The sequence below is a fragment of the Physeter macrocephalus genome, chromosome 4, assembly GCF_002837175.3.
Source record: "Physeter macrocephalus isolate SW-GA chromosome 4, ASM283717v5, whole genome shotgun sequence".
In the NCBI taxonomy this organism is placed as follows: domain Eukaryota; kingdom Metazoa; phylum Chordata; class Mammalia; order Artiodactyla; family Physeteridae; genus Physeter; species Physeter macrocephalus.
The window spans coordinates 126,693,720-126,715,831 of NC_041217.1; the positions used below are offsets into that span (position 1 = coordinate 126,693,720).

At 36.4% G+C, this 22,112-nt stretch overlaps 1 protein-coding gene across 1 annotated transcript in view; it reads left to right on the top strand.

Annotated features, from left to right (window-relative positions):
- Positions 1–21,428, top strand: part of C4H1orf141 (chromosome 4 C1orf141 homolog) — a 44,006-nt gene extending 22,578 nt beyond the window's left edge. Inside the window, 5 exon segments of the mRNA XM_055084546.1 lie at positions 4,728–4,832; positions 5,859–5,865; positions 17,068–17,138; positions 18,653–18,839; positions 20,551–21,428. Of these exon segments, the coding sequence (XP_054940521.1) occupies positions 4,728–4,832; positions 5,859–5,865; positions 17,068–17,138; positions 18,653–18,839; positions 20,551–21,138 (958 nt within the window). The 3' untranslated portion in view covers positions 21,139–21,428.
- Positions 21,429–22,112: the final 684 nt, after the last annotated feature.

Consider the following 22,112-nt stretch of genomic DNA (forward strand, 5'->3'; position numbering starts at 1 on the left):
TCCATCAACAGATCAATGGATAAAGAAGATGTGGCACATATATACAATGGACTATTACTCAGCCATAAAAAGAAACGAAATTGAGTTATTTGTAGTGAGGTTGATGGACCTAGAGACTGTCACAGAGTGAAGTAAGTCAGAAAGGGAAAAACAAATACCATATGCTAACACATATATATGGATTCTAAAGAAAAAAAAAAGGTTCTGAAGAACCTGGGGCAGAACAGGTGTAAAGACACAGACGTAGAGAATGGACTTGAGTACACAGGGAGCAGGAAGGGTAAGCTGGGACGAAGTGAGAGTGGCATGGACATATATACACTATCAAATATAAAATAGAAAGCTAGTGGGAAGCAGCTGCATAGCACAGGGAGATCAGCTTGGTGCTTTGTGACCACCTAGAGGAGTGGGATAGAGAGGATGGGAGGGAGACGCAAGAGGGAGGAGATATGGGGATATATGTGTATGTATAGCTGATTCACTTTGTTATAAAGCAGAAACCAACACACCATTGTAAAGCAATTATACTTCAATAAAGATGTAAAAAAAAAAAACAGCTGTCATCTCCCAGTACTTCCACCAGACTTTGGCTTTCCTCTCATAAGCACACTGAATCTTTTTTTTTTTTTTTTTTTTTTTTTTTTTTTTTTTTTTGCGGTACGCGGGCCTCTCACTGCTGTGGCCTCTCCCGTTGCGGACCGGGGCACGAACCCGTATCCCCTGCATCGGCAGGCAGACTCTCAACCACTGCGCCACCAGGGAAGCCCAAGCACACTGAATCTTTAAGAACATTTTGCAAAATTAGCATGTTTCAGACCTCCCCAAAGAATGTTAAAATGACATAATTTAAGAAATTGAAGAGAAGAAACAGACAACATAAAGGCACAATATTAGTAATGAGAAAGGAGCTATGACAATGGACATAGAAGAAATTAAAATAATTATAATGAGTACTTCATATAACTGTGCTGCTTTGAAACATAAGTCTGTTAGTGGATAATCTGGGAAAATATGAATGGTGAAAATAGAATCAACAAGAAAAAGAAAATGTAACTAAATCAATAAGTAGAAAATTTTGAGAAATTGTCAAAGAACTGTCTTTTACAAAAGCAGCATCTTGGACTTCCCTGGTGGCGCAGTGGTTAAGAATCTGCCTGCCAATGCAGGGGACTCGGGTTCAAGCCCTGGTCCGGGAAGATCCCACCTGCCGCGGAGCAACTAAGCCCGCGAGCCACAACTACTGAGCCCATGTGCCACAACTACTGAAGCCCGCGCGCCTAGAGCCTGTGCTCCACAGCAAGAGAAGCCACTGCAATGAGAAGCCTGCACACCGCAACGAAGAGTAGCCCCCGCTCGCCACAGCTAGAGAAAGCCCGCATGCAGCAACAAAAGACCCAACGCAGCCAAAAATAAATGAAATAAAATAATTTATATTAAAAAAAAAAAGCAGCGTCTTGAAGCTGTGTCAGGGTGACTCCAACGTTTCAAAGAAGTATTTAAATGGTTTCTGAGCATAGAGATGGAATAGTTCCAATTCTTTTTATAAAGATAGCTTTGAACCTCAAGTCTGACCACAAGAATATAAAACCATTACAGTATCTTGCTTATAAATATAGATTTTTTTAAATCTAAAATAAAAATATTAGCTTAACTGGTTCACTGCCTTTCTCAACTTGGGAACATAAAACATAAAACAGTTGTATATTTATTTCTCCAATTTCACTCTGATCATTTTTGGTTATTAAAAGGCTGACCAGTTTAGTAGTTTGATCCCACGTATTAGTGGAGGTTTTGCCTTCCCCTCATATAAGCCAGTTTAGTGACCTGAAATGAAAAGGGGTATGGCCAGCAATTTGATTCTTCCTGTCCTGACCTGTAAGTGGGAGATTGGTGTGGTCTTCCTCTAGCGCGCCTCCTCTTCTTCCCTCTTTTAATCTTTTTTTTTCTTCTGGTATGGGATCATTGGTGTGCTAGAGCCAGCTCCCAACAATTTGTTAGAGCTGATTGTTGAATCTTCAGGGATTTTGTTAGATGGTTATTAAACACAGTCATTATTTAAATTAAATATGTAAGCTAAAAATTCAGTGACATACTAAAAAAGATAAAACTCATCACCTCCTAATTATTTTATTACATTTCACTATTATCTAATGTTTTTTGTTTGTTTGTTATTTGAAGGCCCAGTGTTTGATTTTATTTCATCCAACAGAAGGCTCTATTTGTGGTAGTGAACAGACGCTGGGGATTAGGGCTGAGAGGGAGCAGGAAAAGGAAAAAAAAGCCACATCCACTACCACGCATAGGTTTTCCCCGGAATTGCCACGTGGGGATGAATGAGTGATTCTGGAATTTATCACCTTCTCTCTTCTCCCTTCCTCTGGCTTCCGCTGGGTCTCAATAACGCCCATGTCTTCAACAGGAGGTCCCAAGGTGCGGGGCAGTGGGGAGATCCCCGGGGCAAAAGGCGTCACCCCGCAGTTGCAGTGAGCAGCTGGTGCCTATCTAATGTAAATAATTCTTATAACAGCCCCAAGAGGTAAATATTACCCTCAGTTGGCATATGAGGGACTGATATTCAGAGAAACTCAATATTCTGCAGAAGTTTACATAGAGTCTAGATGCAAAGTATGGTCTAACCTCAAAGCGCATGCTCTTTGGTTTACTGTAAGGAAATCCATATATGAACATCTCTATATATTCTGCAAATGTATTTGAAAAAATACCGTAGTAAGATAAGGATAAAAAAATCATCTCCTTAACAAGACTATATAGCCAACAACATTAGGGTGGAATCTTTGACACATTCCCATTTAAATTAGAAACAGAGGGATGCCCATTCTCACTAGTATACCAAACTATTCGGGAAGTACTTGCCAATGATATTAAATAACAACATAAGATACAAATTTAAATGTTCTGAAAGGAACAGATAAATTATTTTATGAAGATTAAATGATTGTTTATTGAAAAACCTAAAGAGAATAAACTGAAAACTCATTGGAAATTATAAGATTATAAGAGAGTTCAATCAGAATTTACCAAAACAATTCATACATTCAACAAATACTTATTATAGGTGTACTATGTGCCAGTCACTGTTCTAGGTGCTAGGAATACAACAGTGACTAAAACAAAGACGCTGCCCTCAATTTGCATTCTAGGATAAGGCGGAGAGACAGATAACAAATAAACAAGTAAATGAATGTATAATATAAATTCACTAGTGATAAATGCTATGAAGAAAAATACAGTAAATTAACGGAATTAGGATTGATTTCCTTAATTTACTATATTAGATGAGAGGGGGCACAAAAGACCTTTCTGTAGAGATGGAAATTTGAGTAAAGACTTATGAAATACATCTCTTATGATTTAAGTGAGTAAACCTTGCGATACCTAGGGGAAGAATATTACAGGCAGACGGAAGAGCAAGGGTCAAGGTACTTACGTGGGAGCATAAGTTCCTTTCCTTAAACCAAACAGCCAAAAAACTCACTCTGCTTCCATGTGGAGGAGAGGCTTAAAGGGATGCACAGAGAGAGGACTGGAGGGGCATTCAATGGAAGTTCCTCTACTTGGAAATACAAGAATTGGGAGGAAAGTTTCTGTCTTGCAATGAGAATTGTGAATTTCATTTCAGCGTGACAGGAAACAGTTGGAGGGAAATGACAGTCTCATTTATATTTTACAGGTGCCACCATGGTTACATTGGGAAAATACTGCTGGGCACAAGAGTGACAGCAGAGAGAGCAGATAGAAGAAGACGAGGGATGTAGAGAAGTAGTTCAGATGAGAGATGAAGGGGCCTTGGACTAGGGTAGATGTGACGAGAAAGGAAGTGGTTGGATTTGGAATATTTCAAAGAAAGATCCAATGAGATGTGCTGAGATATCGGGAATGTGGAACAAGAGAAAGAAAAGTCAAAGATGATTGCAGAGTTTTTGGCCTAAGCCCCTGGCTGAATGGAAATGAGAAAACCTGGGGAAGGAACAGATTGGGAAGGAAGTGGAAGCAAACATTTGCTTTTGAATATGTTTGAAATTCCCATGATATATCTAACTGCAGAAATCATGTAGCAGTTGGATATATAAATCTGGAGCTCAGGGAAGAGTTTGGGGTCTGTACTATAAATCTGGAGGACCTCAACCTATAGATAATAAAAGGTGGGAGGCTGGATGATATAAACTAAAGGTGAGTGTCTGAGATCTGAGTCATAGCATTTAGAGGTCAGAAATATCATAAATTATATAATTATTATAATTACATACCATCAATAGTCAGTTAAAGAATTTAGTGGAGAAAAATTTCTGTTTACAATAAATAGATTCTGTGATCCTATCTGGTATACTATTCTGGAATCTGAGCTGACCCTAACTGCATATCCCACCACTATGACTAGGCTTGGCAATATCCCCAGTATCTCATTTAACAAATTTCCAATGTATTTTTCTAAAAGGGTTAATTAGCTTGTGAACAATAGTTTCCTGAGTGCCCTCAATTCTATGACAAAAGCATTTTTCTCTCTCTGTTTCCAGTGATTACCACTAATATTTTCAGCTCCTGCTTAATCAGTCCCAATCTTTTCCACTTTGTACTATAATATATTAAAACAATAACATTCAAATCTGTATAATTGGGACTTGACCACATTTCTCCAAATTTATTTTTTAGATTAGTTTTCTAAATTTTCTGATTATTTTAATTTAGATTAATTTTATTTCTTTCAGATATGTCTCCTTCAAAAATATGCCTGAACCTAAAGAGAGTGATTTTGAAAAGTCAAATTTAAGACCACATTTTGTACCAACAAAAATAAAAATTCAAGAAATCAAGTCAATAGGTAATGCTTTGTATATTTACCTCTGTTTTGATGTATTAATGAAGTGCTTTTATTAAATATTATTTATTAACATTTGTCTTATAAGTTCTTATAGTTTGATGTTTCTGTTGAAAGCATTTGATTGAAAGCCTATGGGTTATAACTGCAGTGTGAAAGACGTCAGTGAGCTATAAAGAAGAATTTCCTAAAAGAAAGAGATGATAAATGTCAGAATAGACATTTGTACAATTCACAAATTAAGAATATATTTTTATGTTTGTTTTTCTGGAAAGAAAATCTCTGGATTTCCTTTCAGCTCAATCCTGAGTTTTCTTGTAATTGTTTTAAAAAAATCACTCAAGCTTGTACATCTTACTTAGTAGAAATTTACTTTACAGGGACTGTAAAGGAACTTACTTTCCTAGAAACTTCAGGAATCTGTGAGCTAGGAACCAGCGTTATAGATCCTCAGAAAATTTGAGTGTTTTATGTTGTCTTTGTTTTTCTTTCTCTGGCATTATAAAAAAAACCATCTAATTGTGTCATGCTCATCAACAACCCTGACTGAGGCTCCTTGAATCCACATTGCCCCATATTGCCTCATTTCTGTGATTCTTCATAATCTAATTCCTCAAAAGATTTGTTTACGTATACTGTCTCTACTCCCTCAACTTTTGTTTAAATTTCAACCTACTCCAAATTGGTCTTTCCTCCACCATTCTACTGAAGTTACACGATTAAGAGTACCAGTGATCTCCATGTTGCTAAATCCAAAGGATATTTTTCTGTCACCTCTCAATACCGGTATAGTTAGTTGATCACTCCCTTCTGCTTAAAAATCTGTTTTTCTGCTATCTCACCCTTTCTCAGTCTCTCTTTTTAATTTCTCTTCTCCATCCTTAAAATACCGTATTTGCTCAGAGCTCAATCCTGAGCCTGCCTCTGCTTCTACATTCTTTCTCCTTGGGTGATCTAATCCAGTCTTACGGATTAGATCACCCAACCGTATTTTAAATCTCTATGGTTTAAAATACCGTAGAGATACTGTTAAATCCTTCATTTATATCTCAATCCAGACTAATCCTCTGAAGGGCAGGTACCTACACTGAACTACCTATTTGATAATATCCACTCAAACTTCTCATTACATCTTAAACTTAATATCCAGAACTGGTCTCATGATTCCCTATCCTAGCCATTCTCTCAAACTTTCTCTCCCATCCCCTCCCCGCAACAGCATTCCATTCTCAGTACATTGGACCAATTTACGCCAACTGGCTCAAGTCTAAAACCTAGAAGCAATCCTTGATCTCTCCTTTCCCTCCTCCCCAAAGTTCAATATGTCAACAAGCTCTTTTCATTCTAACTCATCTTGAATTAATCTATTTTCACCATGTCTGCTGTCACCACCCTAATCCAAATCATCATCATCTTTGTGTGTCAACTATAGTAGCTTGCCGACAGGTATTTCTTCTTTCATTCTTGCCCTCTTTCTAATCACTTTCCTTTTTTATTAAACCATTTAAAATTATGAAATAACATACATTATGAAAAGTGAATAAGCATAAAATGTACAGTATAATAACCAATTATTTTAAAAAACACCTATATAACCATATTGCACATCAAGAAATAGAGCATTGCCAACATCACCACTTGACCTTTCCCAAATCACCTCTCCCTTTCTTGTCCCTGGGAGTTACTACTGTCCTGATTTCTGTGGTAATCACTTCCTTACTTTTCTTTAAATTTTTACCATCTATTATTTGCATCTCTAAAGAATATTGTTTAGTTTGCTTACTTTTTACTGTATATGAATGTAATCATGCCATATGCATTCATTTGTATTTTTTTTTCTTAGCATTGTTTGTAAGATTCACTCATATTGTTCTGTGGAGGTGTAGTTGCTTCATTTTCATTGCTGTTAAGTATTCCATTGCATGAATATATCACACTTTGTCCATACTACTCTTGAAATTTGGGGTTTTTAGTTTGTCATTCATTGCAATGCTGAAATGAATATTTTTGTTTAGGCATCCTGCTGCATCTGTGTAAAAGTTTCTTGAGAGTGTATATCCAGGATTTACATTACCGGGGATGATTATCTTCAACTATAATAGATAATGTCAACTTTCCAAAGTGTTTTTACCAATTTATGCTCCCATCAGATTTGTGAGGGTTCCTTTTGTTCTGCTTCCTAACACTTCCTAAATTGTTAGATTTTAAAATCTACTCTGTAATCTTTGTCTTTGAAATGGAGCATTTAGTCCATTTATACTTAATGTAACTACTTATATCTTTGGATTTAAATCTGCCATCTTATTTTGTTCTTTCTATCTCTCCTGTTGATTCTGTGTTTCTTTTTCTGTCCTCTTATGTCTTATTTAGGATTGAGTTTTTAAAATTTAAACTTTTCCCATTTACTAATTTGGTAGTTATGCATTCTGTTTCTATTCTTTAAATGATTACCCTAGAAATTACAATATTCATCCTTTCAAAATATATTGTTACCCTCCTTCTGGACAATAAAGGAATCCTAGAACATGTTAATTATTTTCCTGCTGTACTGAGTTTTATGTTATTACTAAAGTCCAAAGTCTCACCTAAATATCGTCTAAATCAGCTATGGTGAGACTCAAGGTATGATTGATCCTGAGGCAAAATTCCTCTCCAGCTTGAACCTGTGGAATCAAACAAATTATGTGCTTCCAAAATACAGAGTTGGGACAGGAATAGGATAGACATTCTCATTACAAAAGGGAGAAATAGGAAAGAAGAATGGAGTAATGGGTCCCAAGGAAGTTTAAAACCTACTAAGACAAACTTCATGAGATCTTAAGGCTCAAGGATAATCCTCTTTGGCTTGATGCTCTGCCTTCCTGACCCACTGGGGCAGAGGTCCTGCTCTCACAACTCTGCTGAGTGGGGGGTCACATCTCCGCCACTTCCCCACTGGGACTCTGCTAGGCCAGGATTTCATCACCAGGACTATCTAGTGGGAGTGTTGGCCCACCCCCAAGGGCTCCATAGGCAGAAACTGAGGCAGTGGCCTCTGATTTTGAAACTGAGGCAGGCCTGATGATCTTTGAGTCACCTTCATGGTCATTCTTCCCTTGTCTTGAGGAATAGCACGTTTGAAATGCATAGCTCTGTGGTCCTATCCTGTAAAACCCAAGAAGTCCAATAGCCTTCCTTCATTTTATCCTGTCTCTATCCCCTTCACTTCAAACTGGCAGTGTCTCTGCTGGGATGGCTGATTAGGTCCATGTTTCACACCCATACCAATCTCCTTATCTCCTTATCAAATGGTCAGTGCACCACAGCCTTAGTGTTCTTTTTTTGAACGTGCTTTCTCAGTTTTTGTAATATGAGAATTTTCTAAATTCTTAAGTTCTGGTTCCATTTTGCATAACAATTTTGTCTTCAATTCATTTCTCTCGTCTTGCATTTTACTACAAGCAGTCAGGAGAAATCAAGCCTCTTCTTTAACACTTTGCTTAGAAATCTCAGCTAACTATCCAATTTCATCACTCACAAGTCTACCTTCCACAAAAAACCAGAACACAAACACAAGTCAGCCAAGTTCTTTGCCACTTTATAACAAGGATCACCTTTGCTCCATTGTCCAATAACATTTTCCCCATTTCTGTCTGAGACCTCATCAGAATGGCCTTTACCATCCATATTTCTACCAACATTTCTGCATATGGTTATTCATGTATTCTCAGTGAAAATGGAAGCTTCCACAATGGCTCTCCTCTTTCTTTCTGAGTTCTCACCAGAATTGCCTTTAAAATCTCTTCATGGCCATATTAGCTTTTTCTAGCATGCACCTCACAACTCTTTCGGCTTCTACCCACTACCCAGTTCCAAAGGTTCTTTTATATTTTTAGGTATTTGTTACAGCAGCACCCCACCTCTCAGTCCCAATTTCTCTCTTATTCAGGCTGCTATAACAAAGTACTATAAACTGGGTGGCTTAAGCAACAAATATTTATTTCTCACAGTTCTGGTGGCTGGAAGTTTGAGATCAGTAGGATCAGGTTCTGTTGAGAGTCTTCTTGGTTTGCAGACAGCCACCTTGTTACTTTATTCTCACATGGCGGAGAGAGCATTATTCTCATCATGGGCATTCTACCCTTATCACCTCATCTAAACCTAATTACCTCCCCAAAGCCCAACTCCCAAAACCACCACATTGCAAATTAGAGCTTCAACATATGAATTGTGGGAGAGACACAAACATTCAATCCCTAGCAACTACCCTATCTAAATTATACCTCCCTCTCATGCTGTCCCTCACCAAAATCTGTCTATGTCTGTCACGGCATGCATCTCAATTTATAATTGTTCACTCCTTTGTTTCTTTACTTAATTCTTTTCTGTACTATCCAATAAAATGTGTGCATCATTGGGGAGAAATCACAATTCCAGAGTCCAACACCAGTGCCTGGCACATTGCAGATGATCAACAAATAACTGTTGATTGAAGGAATACCAGACCTAAGTTTGTTACATCTATTATCTCATTTAATCCTCACAGCATCCCTGTTACATAAGTACTATTATTTCCACTTAACAGATGGGGAAACTAAAGCTCAGAGGGGTTAAATTATTTTCCTAAAGCTACATAACTCACAAACAGAAAAGTAGTTTTTGGTCCCACGCTACCTACATCCAAAGTCTGCATGCTTGACCCTACATTATACCTATTTAAAAAAAAAAAATCCATTAAATGATAATCCAAATTAGTAAAACTCATAATTGGAGATGGGGGATTCAGGTTGAGGGGAATCTTTCTCTTTTCAAAGGAATTAATGAGAAGATTTATTTGACTATCAAGTATGATTCTGTTTTATTTAGAAATCTTTTTTTCTAAGAAAATACAGCTTTATTGTACAATAGTAATTGAATGTTATATTCTGTTAATAGAAATTCTTTTTAAAAGCAAATTATTCTAGAATATATTTAGCTCTAACAAACTACATTTCTAAAAAGTTTACAAGTAGAGAAAATGGTTTGTTGAGTTAAATTAGAAGTAGTCTAACAGTATAGAAATATCATTTATGTTTGGATTTGTTTCTTTAGAGCCAGTAGAAGAATATCTAAAATCAAGGTCTATTAGATCTTTTCATTATCTTAAGGATACAACTGAGGTAGGTTTAATTTGCATGCTTACAATTATTTAATAGAAATTCAGATGATCCCTAATAGTTTTATATATTTTTCTACAAATCCCAAATTCAAATGAATTTTAGGATTCAGAAGCATAAAATTTTAAAGTGATTTCATCTCTGATATTATGCAAAACTTTATATACGGCAATAATAGAGAAAATAATATGTTATTTGTTGGACAGGCAATACAGTGGAAATTATTTATTGAATGTGAGAAGTACTAGCAGTTATCATAAAGTCAGTTAAGACAGGGCCTCATAGAAAATTATATGTGCATAATTTAAATATTTTATTTTAATTTAGAATATAAAAATATACATCCATTTGTTAACCTTTTGATGTATAGCCAAGACCATTTTTGTTATAGTTATTTAATTCACATAATTACAATAACAATGATTATAACAGTTTAGCACCAATACTCTTGGGAACATTTTTTTAAAATTTATTTTATTGACGTATAGTTGATTTACAATGTTGTGTTAATTTCTGCTGTATAGCAAAATGATTCAGTTATACATATATATACATTCTTTCATATTCTTTTGCATTATGGTTTATCACAGGATATTGAATATAGTTCTCGGTACTATGCAGTAGGACTTTGTTTATCCATTCTACATATAATAGTTTGCATCTGCTAATCCTAAACTCCTAATCCATCCCTCCCCACACCTCTCCCTCTTGGCAACCCCAAGTCTGTTCTCTATGTCTGTAGCACCAGCACTATTGACTCTTGCTAACAACCTGAGCAGAGGTACATGGGCATCCTGAAAAGTGACCAACCAGCCTTGACCATTGAGCATGCCTGGATATTATTCAGGAGGTTTTATCTAGGAGACTAAAGAGAGAAATTAATACAGAGAATCAGCAAAGGGAAGTCATTTAAGAGAGTCTCTTAGGTGTTGATTTGCTTATTATTATTTTATTTATTTATTTATTTATTTTTTAAACACAAAAGGCAATTTATTGGCTCATGTACATGAAATGTCCAGGGCTGTCTAGCTTCAGGCACAGCTGGATCCAGGGGCTGATATGATGCCATAATGGCTCAGTCTCCATCTCTCGACAATGGTTTCCTGCCTTGGCTTTCCACTCTGTGGTAAGATGGCGGCTGAAGTGCTGGACCTCCTTCCCCTCTTCTCAGCAGGCTCTTTCTTTCTTTTTTTTTTTTTTTAACATCTTTATTGGAGTATAATTATTTTACAGTGGTGTGTTAGTTTCTGGTTTAGAACAAAGTGAATCAGCTATACATATACATATATCCCCATATCTCCTCCCTCTTGTGGCTCCCTCCCACCCTCCCTATCCCACCCCTCTAGGTGATCACAAAGCACCAAGCGGATATCCCTGTGCTATGCGGCTGCTTCCCACTAGCTATCTATTTTACATTTGGTAGTATTTGTAAGTCCATGACACCCTCTCACTTAATTTACTTATTATTAACCCTGTTTATTGCTAATTTGGAGAATGAAACATGAAGAAATACATACTTTGCACCATAATTAATAAGATGTTATCATTTTATTGCAAATTTATACCTTTTATACTTTTTAAAAATATTGACAAAATACACTGCCTGGCTTATTAGTTTTGTCCTCATCTACATGTTTTATATAGGTTTGTGTTTAATAAAAATCTCCCAAGAAATATAAATATATTGTAACATCATCATAATATTACCCATCATAATAAATTTACTAGCATCTTATATAAAACATTTTAATTTTTAAAAAACAAATTAAAATATACATATGCCTTTTTAAATTGATTAATACAGAAAGGCTAATAAGAACACAAAGCCCTTGCACCCATTCTTTCTGTTCTAATTTCCTCTTTTCAGAAGCAACCATGTTTAACCTTTTGGGGTTTCAATTCCTCTTATGATTAACTCTATAATTCTAAAGAATGAGCTTCTACTGCTAATTTTTTATTTATCAACTTTAAGCATTATCTACTGCATAATCAAAAACAAAAATTTGAATTAGTTTATTTACACTACATCTCACCTCTCTCCCTCTTTCCTCTCCTGTATTTTTGATAGTTACTTTTCTGCTTCTTCTGTTTTGACTTTGAAATAATATATCTAAATACTTTTTTCTTTCCTATCAACTTTAATCACTAACTCCTGATTCCTCTTTACATAAGATGAAAGATCTTAGCAGTTTTAGCCTTTCCTCCACATCTTCTTCCCTAGGTCAAGTATATCTTTATTTTTACACTTTTGAGGTCAATGATTATACTCACTTTGCAACTCTGATTAAGCCTTTATGTTTTGTCTATATATTAATTCTAAAGCTAAAAACGCTTTAAACAGCATTTATATTATTACATTTCTGTAAATAATTATTTATTGTAGAACATAGTAGTGTTCTAGGACTATGTTTCTTCTCAAGGGGTACAGTGTAAAAACAATAGGCTCTCTTTTCTCATTCTCCATCAGTTACTAAAAAATAATGCCATATATTAATTTCCCTTATATTTAGATCTTGACTGTCCTGTGTACTTTTTAAAAAAAAATAAATTTATTTATTTTTGGCTGTGTTGGGTTTTCGTTTCTGTGCGAGGGCTTACTCTAGTTGTGGCAAGCGGGGGCCACTCTTCATCGCGGTGCGCCGGTCTCTCACTGTCGCGGCCTCTCTTGTTCTGGAGCACAGGCTCCAGACGCGCAGGCTCAGTAGTTGTGGCTCACGGGCCCAGTTGCTCCGCGGCATGTGGGATCTTCCCAGACCAGGGCTCGAACCCGTATCCCCTGCATTGGCAGGCAGATTCTCAACCACTGTGCCACAAGGGAAGCCCTGAGTTACTTTTTTAAAGGTAGTTATTTGAAACTTCTTTACATTTCTTTTAATAATTATTGGTATGCTCAAATTTTCTACTTCTTCTCAAGTCAGTTTTGGCCATTTTTCTTTACCTTAATCTGTTTGACTCTGAAGACATCGATAGTCTATCCCTCTCACAACCATCCTTCTTGACTATTGAAACTTACCCTTTATACACTATACATGATAAATGCTCCCCTGCCCCACCTGGCTTTGTATATGCTGTTGACTGTCTTATGAATACCCTGGACGTATGTTGTTGGCCTCTCCTGATATGTCCTTATCTCCAAATCCCAGCATTAAGTTCTTCCTCACTGATGAAATGTTTCCTGTCTATTCCAGCCCTCTCTTCTAAACTGCTCATTTAAAGATTGTATTGATTGGTTTGGTTCTTAGTGATATTATCTTATTACATTATTTGCCAATGATTCATGCATGCTAATCATATATATTTAGAATGTGAATTCTTTATGGCCTGGATTTTTGTCATATTTAAAATTTTTATCTCATATTATCCAGAATGAAATATATTCTTTGCCTAGTGTGAAAAAAAATTGTAGGTACTAAACAAATATTTGTTTGGTTGGTTGATGGACAGTCACAAGTTATGCAGTTTATACTTACATATGCATGTTTATTTGGGGTATCTAAATAATTATATTTAAATAGAAATATACAGAGACAATCTGAGACACTAGGTAAAGCTGGATCACTTTTTTCCAGTTTCTCCCCCTTTACTCAGAACTATTCTGCTGTACCTGCTCTGTGTATGAGACAGTAAAGTTTCTGTTTAAACCAAGAGGGCTTTTTTTTCCCTCAGTATTTATTTATTTATTTATTTATTTTTTGCGGTACATGGGCCTCTCACTGCAGTGGCCTCTCCCGTTGCAGAGCACAGGCTCCGGACGCGCAGGCCCAGCGGCCATGGCTCACGGGCCCAGCCGCTCCGCGGCATGTGGGATCCTCCCGGACAGGGGCACGAACCCGTGTCCCCTGCATTGGCAGGCAGACTCTCAATCACTGCGCCACCAGGGAAGCCCATCAGTATTTAAACTTTAGACTTTCTCTGCATTTGGAGAAATACATTTTATATGAAAAGAATGGCTAAGTTTTAGAGACAAAGAAAATAAAAGTTAGTAAAAAGTGTGAGCATAGGCAAATTTTTAAATTTCTGTAGATTTGTTTTTTCATCTATGAAGTGGTAATAACATCTATTTCATAGGGCTTTTTTTTTTTTGAGGATTAAATAAGCATTATATTTGAAATTATTTAAAGATCTAGTCAGCTGTTAGTTATCATAATTAGCTATTCCAAATATGAATAATCAAGTATAAATTATTTATCAATATAGACATGGAAAAAATAATTTCTAAGATAGTTTCCCCTTTTCTTTATGTTTAGGCAGAACATGCTAAGCCCTTCCATGAACTGTATTCACAGCATAGACAACAACAATGTAGAAGAACATTGGGTTCTACAATCTTTTCTCCTGTACCCAGCATTCAGTCTAATGCTTATAAGAATGAAAAAGACTCTATTTACAGGTATACACATTGTGTGTTTATATTGAAATAACTGAAAATTAACTATCTAACTTTAAGATATAGGCATTAAGAAAATCTTTAGCCAAGGAATATCAGTATCTAATCATATTACCACATTATTTCACTACTTAATAACATCTTAAGACTCTATAACAAAAATGGTAAAGCTTAGATTCCTTAGTATGGCATATAATATCTTTCCAGTCGTCTATTCTGTCCTTTGCTTATACTGAGTCTAACCACAACAGTCTGTTCCAACTACTGTGTGATTGACCCACTCTGTTCTTTATGCTCAGAACATACTTCTCCTGATAGATTCCTATTCATCTTGAATAGTTGGGAAACTTTTAGCTGCAATTAAAAGAAAACTAACTACATATGATTTAGACAAAAAAGATATTTATAAGCTCAAATAACAAGAAGTCCATCAGTAAGGCAGCTCCAGGTTAATTCAGGGGTTTAATGATGCCGTCAAATATCCAGCTTCTCCATCTTTCCTCAACTTGCCTCTACTGTCTCAGCAACTAGCTTGTCCTCCTAGCCTTGCTGTACAAGATGGTGACCACTATTCAAGATAACTGGTAATGGCACCCACTGAAAAGGAGAAAAGCTCTTTGACCCTTTTTTCCTTTTAAAGATTTATTTTATTTATTATTTTTGGCTGCGTGGGGTCTTAGTTGGAACGCAGGATCTTCATTGAGGCATGTAAGATCTTTCGTTGCGGCGTGCAGGCTCTTCCTTGTGGTGCGCGGACTTCTCTCTAGTTGTGGCGTGCGGGTTTTCTCTCTCTAGTTGTGGTGCACAGGCTTCAGGGCGCAGGGGCTCTGTGGTTTGCAGCACACGGGCTCTAGTCGAGGTGTGCAAGCTCAGTAGCTGTGGCTCACGGGCTTAGTTGCACCGTGGCATGTGGGATCTTAGTTTCCTGACCAGGGATTGTGAGGCAGATTCTTTATCACTGGACCACCAGGGAAGTCCCTCTTTGACCCTTTTGTAAGAATGAGGAAAATGCTCCCCAAAGCCCTCCAGCAGACCTCCCCTGGTGTCTCCTTGGCTAGAATAGCTTCATACACTCATATCTAAAAACCAGTAAATCATTATCAGCTTTTAACACAACCCACAGTATGAAATACTTTTTATATCACAATGATTGATATCTATATCAATATCTATATGTATCTATCAATCTATCTATCTGTGGAGCAGAAGATTCAGATTCATAGACCCCTAATTATTTGTCTTTCTGTTAGTTGAAATTGATTGCAGTATTTTAGTGTTTTGAACAATTGTTACTAAGGATCTATGTGATACACTCTATTCTATTCTACTTTTTAAAATGTTGGTCAGGAGATGCTAAATTGATTTATTGTCTAAATTGATGGGTTGTAGCTCACATTTTGAAAAGCACAGGCTTAGATTATTCCAGATTCATTCCCTTGATTTAGGAAGGCACTCAGCCTCCCTTGGAGGACAGGGTTGCTTGGAGAAAAATGAATAGGATCAGAGTTCTGTTAGCAAAAAAGGGGGAAAAAGACTCTTAAGCAGGCAACCCTCTGTTTACCGCATTATCCTTTAAGTTATACTCAGATGTCACATTTTCTCTGAAATGTTCCTTGATAGCAGTGGCGGGCTGTTCTACATGTGCCCTTATATGTTTTGGCCCCTGACACCTGTCTCATGTCATCTTACTCCACTCTCCTCATCACTACACTCCAGCAACACTGGCCTTCCAGTGAGCATTCCAAGCTGGTTTCATACTCAGACCTTTACACTTGCTATTCCCCCAGCTCTTCACCTGGCTGCCTCCTTCCCTTTCTCAGATTTCAACTCAAATATCCCCTCCTGAGAGAGGTCTCCCATAGCCACCCTAGATGAAGTATCATGTTTATATTTTTCTGTAATACTTACAAGTAGTTGAAATTATTTTATATATATGTTTTGTTGGTTGGTTGGTTTTTTGACTATTTCCTCTCTCTAGAACAGAGCTTCCTAACCAGTAAACTGTGGTAATTTTGTGCTCAGAGAGGGTTATAGGTGTGCTGAAATGTTGATCCTTCAGCCTTCAAAACTGCTGAGTTGGCCCCATGGTAGCCAGGCTACAAGTGTTCTCAAGTGTTTATCTCAGTGTACTGAACAAAGACTATTAACTAATATGTCTGTCATTATGTGGAAAAGGTTGGGAAACATTGCACTAGGATACAAACTACTTGAGGACAAGAAAAAAAATGAATTTACTGCCGACAGCACGTGTGTCTGGGAACATGTTTAAGCACGTAGAGAAATGCTGGAGTGGCCAGCAGGCATATTTGGAAGAGTTCCGCCTTGGACACTTTATTCATGCCAGGTGGCAAAGTCTGTTTGGTATGTGCTAACTGACCTCTCTCCATACCAGGTATTTAACCATCTGAGGCTTCCTACTGGCTAATAATGACTTTACATTTTAGAGAGATTTGCAAATTTGGGAATGCCTTTCTTCAACAAAAATCCCCAAGACCAGTTTTATGTTAGCCAAACATTAGATCCCTGATCTCAGTCTTTTCCAGTTCTATCTTGTTCACTTAAGAAGTTTTTACTGAATTGCTACTACAGATCAAGCACAATACCAAGTACTTTCCATGTTATTTTACACTGAAAAATATTTTATACAAAGTATTTTCTAAATGCCATAATATATATGTGTCTTTTGTGAAAATATTTTATAATTTCAGCTCAAACTGAAAAAAAAACCTAGGGGACCATTTGATTTGGTTGGTCACTTAGAAGATTAAGTTAATAAAAGGTAATTTATTTAAAATTTTTTATTTTATTTTGTTCAAAGATGTTTCTAAGAAGAAGAGTTCTGCCTTTTATTTTCTTGTAGACCAGAATGAATTTATTCTGGCTTATTATGGCCATCTAGGCCCATGCTACAATCCAATGACCGTTCTAAGACTGCTCAGCTAGTCACATTCACATTCAGACAAGGTCATACACATGTGACACAAGGTCATATTCAGACATTGAGCACATGCTCTATCTGCTGCAAGTTCACAGTCAAATGGAGAGGAAGACAATGAAAAATGAATGGAGAGAATACAATTGTATTTTTATAGTAGATACAAATTTAATTACACTACAACATGGATGTGAAAAAAAAGTAGCTTTTTATTTTTATATAGTTCTGATACTTCTCAGGAGATCCTCAAACCCTGTGTAATGAGAAAAATTCATATTAATCCATTGTTTAAACTTTGTTTGGAGTAAAAATGCACAGCCTCTTTAGGTTTAACACAGTCCTTCTGTTTCTTTCTACCATGGTACCTTAGTATATGAGTGAGGGGCTCACTGGACTTTGTGACACTGAGGAAAAGGTACTTGGCCAGGGATCTTGGTCGTGCCCTTGTACTGCTGACCTCATTCCTAGATGTTCTGTGGCTACTGACATGTGTGCTTCATGAACATATAGTCTGTTCTCTCTGAACCTGGATAGGGTCCACTCTCAACTATCACTAGTGTGGTAGAACTCATTTAGTTCTTGTCATGTCTTCATCTCTTCTTAGACTGTCTATTTATACGTCACCCAAGTCAAGCCTTTGCTATGGGTCACTGCACCCCTGCAATGACAAGCTTGTTGCAAGCCTAATCTCAGTGTCCATGTCACATGTGGATCAAGGGAGATCTGGAATGAAAATGATGTCCTCTCTCTGCCTAACCACACCGTTTCATCCTGATAACAAAGCTAGGGTCACCCTGTGTTGGCAGGAAGCTGCCCTGCAAAGCACTTTCATCCGAGAATCTCAACAAAGGATGTGGCAAATATATCTCTCTTCCTTTGTTGTTCTCCTCAACCTACATAATATACTTCCTCTCCACTCAAAAACCAAAGAGGCACACATACTACTGTCTTGCTTCCACCCCTGCTTTTGCTATTTTCCCCACAAACCAAGCAGGAAAGGATGGTCTTGTCAGGTTGAAAGTATGGCAGAGGGTTTGAGGGAGATGTTAGCAGTAGTGATTTTTTTTTTTTTTAGGGTATAGCTGTTTTACAATGTTGTGTTAGTTTCTACTGTACAGTGAAGTAGAGTTTCCTGTGCTATACAGCAGGTTCTTATTAGTTATCTATTTTATACATATTAGTGTATATATGTCAATCACAATTCATCCAACCCACCCCACGCCCCCGCTTTCCCCCCTTGGTGTCCATACGTTTGTTCTCTAGCAGTAATGATTTTGAGGAATGGGAAAGGCAGACAAGAACAGACAAGCTGAAACCAGCCGTATAAACATTTATGCTGAACTTGTGTTCATTTTCAGAATAAAATCTCCTCCAGAGATGAATGATTTTAGTACAAAAGAAAATAAATCCATCAGAAATGATCAATTAAATGAGCATTCAGTAAGAAAGAAAAGCTTGCTCCCCTTGTGCTTTGAGGATGAACTGAAAAAGCCAAATGCCAAGATAATCGACATTAGTCCAGCAAAGACAGCAACTTCTTACACGGTGATAAAAACATCTACTACTGTTCAGTAAAAATGTATATTATTACTGCTTGTGGGAATGTCATATTCCAGTGCCCAGAATCTTTGATAAATTCTCCTTACCCCTTGGCTTCATATTCTGAAGTGACAACAACACAAATTCTTAGTGTTCTTTTTAGAACCTCCACCCCAAATCTGGGGATTCCTCTGCACCAGCTGAAACGTTTGTGTTTTTCTTTATAAAGAACGATTTATCAAATTTTCTTGATTATAAAAGAAATATAAAGATGATATTTTTTTAATGACTGGATTATGTTTCACTTTTCTATCAATCTATTTCAACTATTTCAACCAGAAAATACATTTATTAAAGACCATCTGGTAGCTCAGAGTCTCTAGGATGCTGGAGAGACAATCTGGCTTGAAAGCTCTCCAATCAGGACTAACCCTGTTACAGCCCCAGGTTGCTCCACTGGGGCCCATGCTGTTGTCACAGATAAAAGTTTACAACTCTGACTCTGGGCAGGTGACACTGTTTCTAAGATCTTTGCCAGTGCTGCCCTTCAGCTAGATATATCTACCACCATCCTCGCTAGAATAGTTTTCACAATGCCTACTTTTCAAAATGCTTGCTTTTTCTGAACTGAAGACTGTCTTAGGTGTGTCTGAGTGGCAGAGCCTAGGTCACACACCTACGCCCTAACCTCAAGGGAGGCTGATAAAGCGAGTTTTTGCCTCTACCTAAGTGTACATTGACTCGGAAGGTGGAAAATTCCCTAAGGTATTGATTAGACAGACCAAAAATTTGACAAACCTCTACTACTATCGCTAAATAGGTAACATAGGCATCACCAGTGGATTGCAAAACTAGATCTTTTGTCATTTTTTCAGTAATCATATGCATTAATATGCCTTTCACACTAAGGACACTAATATACAATTAGATGATCCTAATTTCTTACTTCATTAATTATATTTCTAAAAGTAGCAATCATTGACTTAAAGTTTACAAACTAAATACTAGTAATACTCATATTTGATGAGTTTCTGTGGAGTTAATCGTTTTTCCTTACAATGGAAATGTGGAAAAGAGTTCAGTGAGTAGCTCATACATACAGATTTTGCTACTACTGTGATAAAAGTAATCTATTTTTAAGTCAATCTATTACTTTGGCTATTTTATTCCACAGATATATATTGAGCACTTTTTATTGTGCTAAGTATTGTGCTAAATGTTGGGGTATAGTAATGAATACAATTATTTTAAAGAAAATTTTATACTTTCTGAACTTATTAGGATACTCAGACTGTAATTTTGGCTTATAATCAGTTATATTTCTTTTGATTTTTGACTCAGTCTAGTTTTTGGTATGCTGCTTATTTCTGGACATGGAAACCTAAGAAATGACAGAACAATGTTCCATCCCACCAACTATCATATTTCCCAGTGACAACACCAAACATTTCTTTATTTCTCACTCTATTTCAAAAAGGGTTTTAGGAGGCCCAAAGTTCAGATTTTACTCCTAACATCTCAACAGAGTGTCAAGAGAAAGAAGTGTGTCACATACAAGGACATCTTTTTTATATGTTTAAATACCATTATTGTTTATATTAAAAACTTCTATGTAGTCATTTTTAGAATACTTTATGATTTTATTTTCATGTCTTAAAAATTATAGCCTTCTTGTCTCAATAGACTGATGACGAATACTCTTTTCTTTAATCCACAGGAACAAAATGATACAAATCCCATAATTTTCCATGAGACTGGATATGTACAAATGTTACTTTTGACAAAAAACAGGCTTCCTCCCCATTCTATGGAAAATGGAAATGGTTACCCATATAAAAGATCAAATATTGTTTTAGAAAGAAATTGTGAAACGCTCAAATCTGTAGCTAGAGGTCAATCTATTACTCCTTCCAAACCCAAAAGAACTCTGCCTACAACACAGAAGAAAGCTATACAAGCAGTATCTTTTGAAGTAAGCCGTAGAGCTGTAGATGATAAACTAAGGAAGAAAACTAGCAAGCAGACATTTGAAAACATATCTTGGAATAAACTCTATAACTTTTCACAGACTTTTTCCAGCCTAACAAAAAAATTTGTGGGTTTCCTTGATGAAACTGTTATTCAAGAAATGAGTGCTAAAACTGGCAAATTTGAAAAAATGTTTTCTACAGTAAAACCAATGAGCAAATTGAGTGCCTCACCTGTCAAATATTGCTCAAAGCCTTCAAAAAATATACTCAAAGTCCATAAAATAAATAATGTAACACCATTGGATGATTTGTTAAACGTGTCAAGTAAAAATTAAGCACCTCATAAAATATTTATACAGCAAAATGTGGGTAACAAGAAGCAAATAAAGTTCCAAGATCACAGAAGAAATTCTTGTCTAAATGGTAATGTTCTAGTGGATGGTAGAAGAAAACAAAGCATAGAAATTGGAATTACAAACCAACAGTGGTATACTATTTTTAGTAAATAAGAGGACAAAATTAGGAAATAATGATCAACAAGAGGAACCGGTTCAGGAATTTCTCTTATCTCACTTAGATCCCTCAATCATCAGCATTCCTAGAGTAAAGTAGATTCAGGACCAAGAATGGCATAGACTGACTCTGGAAATTTGCTATTGGAAGCCAAATAACATCAAAACCTTGCTCCATAATTGGATATCAAACAAGACAAATATACCATTAACTTGATGCATGTGGAATTAATCTTCGTAGCAGCATTTTGGATAATCATTGGAAACTAGTATTACATTAGCAATTCATGCAATTAAAAGACTGTAAAATTTCAAATACCTTTTTGTTAGTAAACGTTGGAACTTCTTTACTATATAATGCCTTTACCAAGTATAACTTTGACTTTTTTCTGAATTGTTAAATAATTTAAAAGAATAATTTATCTTTAATAAGCTAAATAATTTTGGCAGCAAATCCTTAAAGGATTAAAAGTTCTAAATATATTATTATATTGCTTTATCTACTCATTAACTTCTCGTGAACCCAAGCACTATAAAGACGGAATTCACCTTAGAAACAAGTTGCATTTGAAGAGTTCATTGGTAATCCGCTAGTTTAAGAACTTTGAAAAAAAAAATCTTAACTGTTAGTACTTGAGGAGAAGTAGGTTAATTAGAAGCATTTCAGTTAAAGGAGGGTTTTGGAGGTCTTTTGGAAACTTTCAAGGGTAAGGAGGTAAACTTGTTCAGGCTTCTCTGTTTCCACGGACTGGAGGTTTTCTTTATTGTGTGTCATCAGTGTTACTCTTGGCCATCTT